Source organism: Fistularia commersonii, chromosome 5 (genome assembly GCF_037954325.1).
Source record: "Fistularia commersonii isolate RoL2024-O1a breed Wild chromosome 5, RoL_Fcom_v1.0, whole genome shotgun sequence".
Taxonomy (NCBI): Eukaryota; Metazoa; Chordata; class Actinopteri; order Syngnathiformes; family Fistulariidae; genus Fistularia; species Fistularia commersonii.
The window spans coordinates 10,472,747-10,476,726 of record NC_141288.1 but is presented as its reverse complement, the minus strand read 5'-3'; the positions used below and the strand labels follow the sequence as shown (position 1 = coordinate 10,476,726).

The following is a 3,980-nucleotide window of genomic DNA, read 5'->3' as shown; positions in this document are numbered from 1 at the left end:
ACCGGGCAGATAAGTTGAAGATACAGTGAATTTGTGACAATTCAATAAGTACGCGTGGTTATGTGTTTGGGTGTGCATGTAAAGTGAGGGGAGGCATTTGAACTTTTCATTTGCTCTTCATATAAAAACTCAGTGGTGCTTGATTAGTGTGTAAAGAAATCATGGGATGTGAGCTGGTCAACTCAAAATCATCAATGTGCTTGATATGTTGTTTTTTCCATAATATCATTCAAAAAAATGTGCATTCAATTACATAGAAACTGAAATTTAAAATGTAAAATGTAATAAATGTGTGTATGGTAAAAGAGTCGAACATTCCAGCCTTTACTTCACAAGGCTGTGGACTTAATTTGCATCGCTACCAGCTTTTATGATCTATCTATCTATCTATCTATCTATCTATCTATCTATCTATCTATCTATCTATCTATCTATCTATCCATCCATCTATCTATCTATCTATCTAAACAGCTCCACTCGTACTATTTTAATAAACGCAAATGATGAATTAATGAATTATTATAAAGAAATAAATAGATCGCGTTTTCTCCCACTATTTAAAAAGATTAGTTCCGACGCCCATTTTCCAATCACTGTGTCGCAACTGCTAAGTAATTAATTTACCTAATTTCGCACATTTCCTTCATAAACGTTAACTAAATGTCTTTTCTTACGTGGGAATAACAAAAAACGAGGTAAAAGGACAAGGCGAGGACGTCAAAACAAAATAAATGGTGATGTATAACACCACAATAAAGATAATATAGAAACGAATTTTAAATGTGGGCAACTCGGAGAATAAATAGCATTATTTAAAAACTTACATTGCTGGGAAACAATACATCTTTACTCTGTTGCTTGATTTTTCTAAAAAAAAAAAAAAAAAATTATTTTTTGCTGACTGGAGATTTCAGAAATGCCTCTCAATATTAGGTTTGTTTTTTTTTATTGACGTGACTTCGATTGATTATCGACCCGATGCCTTTAACATTTTGCGCTTAAAGGAATAACTGATCTGCGACCTTTCCACGTTCCCCGCACGCCTGGAACCCCCCCCCCCCCTCCCCTCCACGTCACGCGTGAGTGGGTGGGTGTCTTCTACGACTGTGTCACGGCCAGGGTGTTGACGTATCCGTGCGGACACATGTCGTTCTCCGACACGCAGTGCGAGAATTGCGCCGCGTTACCGCCGATGCCGCCGCCGCCACCGATGCCGCCGCCGCCGCCGGCGAGCCTCCGCGCACCGCGCACCGCCGCGCACTGCTCCAACAACTCCAGCAGTCTGCAGGCCAGGAAGAAAACGTTCTTCAACATGAACACCGACACCGGTAGTTTGTAGACATAAACGTGAAAGCAGCGCACGACAAGCAGCGGCGCGTTGACCACCAGGCCGGTGCAGAAGCGGGCGCACAGCCAGCGGTAACGCAGCTCCGACGCGGTCAACTCGTAGAGCCACACCACCGGCACGGCCAGAGCCACGAAATACACCGACACGACGGTGTACTTGAGGTAAGCGGCGGGGATTTCGTTTCGCAGCAGCATCTCCAGCAGCGTGAAGGCGTCCAGCAGGTCCAGGCAGGTGGTTGCGAAGCAGCCGTGCGAGCGGTGCCGCGTCGCGCCGTTCAGATCCTCGATGATGGAGTTGATGAGACAGAAAAGCAGCGGCGCCGACAGCAGGACCACCACCTTGAAACCGGTCAACCCGCACGGCACCTTGAGCGCGATCAGGTCCAGAATGGAGGTCTCCAGGATGAGCACCACCTTCGGCGTGCATGCGATCACGTAGATGAGCCAGGCCAGGTAGGCGTAGGTGAATTCGCCGAGGTTGCAGCCGAAGATGGAGCTCTTCTGGTGGAAGCCGCAGGCCCGCTCCCGCTTGCTGCGCGCGTTTTTCATGAAGAAAATCCCCCAGCCCGAGATCACCACCAGGTCCGTGGCGATCCACGAGCACCAGTAGAGGTCGGTGAAGATGATGAGGTAGAAGTCCAGGACGCCGCCCTGGAAGACGAGCAGGAGGAAGCAGAGCGCCTTGTACAGGACGCTCCGCCGGGACTTGTGCGCCAGCAGGGGCGCGCTCTGCATGAACTCCGCGGATGTCATGGCGCGGGAGGTGGACACCAGGGGCCGGATGCTGCCGCTCTCCTCCGGGATGCTGCTGCTGCTGCTGCCGCCGCCGCCGGTGGTGGTGGTGGTGGTCTGGGTGTCCCGCCTCCCGCTCGGCAACCGACCGGCTTCCGGAGAGGAGGGCGTGGGGGAGTCGGGGCTAATGTGCGCGTCGGATCGTCGGTACTCGGCCTTCGGGTTGTCGCTGGCAGTTTCTGAGATCATTGTATTTGCACGGTCGCCTTCCTTTTTTTCCTCTGCACCCCCTCCTCCTCCTCCCCGGTGCTTTTAGAGGTGGAGGGGGGCGGACATGCGCAGAGCGAGGCGTCAACTGTGCCTGCTGGCTGTGGGGTGGAGGGAGGGTGATGATACCCCGCCTACCTTCCTAAATGATAATAAATGAATAAAAATGTAAAAAAAAAAAGAAATTATGTTCCCCGTGTTTAGAAGAATACAGAAATAATACAGTGTGATTGTATTGTGGAGGAGTACCTTGGTGTTCACCTCAACGTAAACTGGACAAACAATACAGATGTCCTGTACAAGAAAGACCAAAGATGTCTCCATCTCCTCCCTTGGTGTGTGCAGGTCACCATTTAGGACGTTTTGGGACAACTTGGAGCTGTCTTTGCAGTGGTCTACAGTGGACACTAGAAGAAGGACAGGAAACGATTGAAAAAGCTGGTCAGGTAGATCCATTTGGTCGTGGTCTGGTCCAGAGGAGGGGGCTACAGATACAACCTTTCACAAATGTATATGCCGTATTTGGATCAATACCAAGACGGAATTGCTCCCATGGATGAGGCCCATCAGCATCCTCCAAACATCCAGGAAAGATTCTCCACCAAAACCAGTCCTGGTTACGTCCACATGAGCCTCAGTTCATGTGATTCAACAGTTTTCACTCTTTTTTTTTTAGCTTCACCTTTTCACATTACAATCCAGGTAATCCCAAAAAGCAGCTGGTTTTGGTGGTGGGTCCTTCCTATCACCTTCCAAACAACTAGGAAGGACCCTCCACCAGAATCAACGAATGACATTGATTAGTAAAACTACTCTCACTTACACCTAGTTTCTGCACATCAACTCTCCCATTTACATAACAAGCCAACATAACCAAGACCCACCCCAAACCCTGGCAGTTAAATTCAAAAACTCCCCACAGGTCATTAGAACCGAAGACACCTCCTGGAAGCGGGGAGTGAAACGTCTCCATCTGAAGAAATTCAAGTCAAGTTGCCAAGACAAGAAGATTGCAACACCTGGATGACTGAAAACCTCCACAGACATGGACTGTGGTGTTGTTAGATGACATTGGGATGTTTAGTTAGAACAGGGCTCTGGAACGGAGAGGGAGGAAGGTTAGCTGCTGCAAGACTACATGTGCATGAATATGAGTAACCCAATATTGAGGCTACGGGGAGTGAAGATAAAGAAGCTGGATGATTCTGAGTACCTAGGGTCAACAGTCCAGAGCAGTGAAGAGTTTGAAACAGAGGTGAAGAAACATGTGCAAGCTAGTTAAAATGGCTGGAGAAAAATGTATCAGCCAGAATGAAAGGAAAGGTGTGCAAGATGGTGGTGAGATCGGCGATGCTGACTGGTTTACAGACAGTGGAATTGAGGAAAAGACAGGAAGCAGAGCTGGAGGTAGCAGAGGTAAAGATGTTGAGGTTCTCTTTGGGAGTGATGAGGATAGAATCCTTATGGATAGAATGTATATATATTTTTGGGCCACATTTATCAAATCGGGCTTGAAATTTTAGTATTATGTCTTTACTAGTAGCTCATGTTTGACATAAGAGGACCGCTAGCTATAAAACACAGACACAAATCAACGAAACAATAAAAAAGTCAGAAAACGCTCCATGAAGCAG

General features: G+C 48.0%; 1 protein-coding gene across 1 annotated transcript; it reads right to left on the bottom strand.

Annotated features, from left to right (window-relative positions):
- Positions 1–1,001: 1,001 nt before the first annotated feature.
- tmem121b (transmembrane protein 121B) lies at positions 1,002–2,343 on the bottom strand. Its single transcript, XM_086146763.1, has one exon. It carries the CDS (start codon positions 2,326–2,328, stop codon positions 1,099–1,101), a length of 1,230 nt encoding a protein of 409 aa, XP_086002889.1. The 5' UTR covers positions 2,329–2,343; the 3' UTR covers positions 1,002–1,098.
- Between the last annotated feature and the right edge of the window lie 1,637 nt (positions 2,344–3,980).

Excerpts from the sequence above, each read along its gene's own strand:
- tmem121b (XM_086146763.1), bottom strand. The coding sequence starts at position 2,328 with ATGATCTCAGAAACTGCCAGCGACAACCCGAAGGCCGAGTACCGACGA.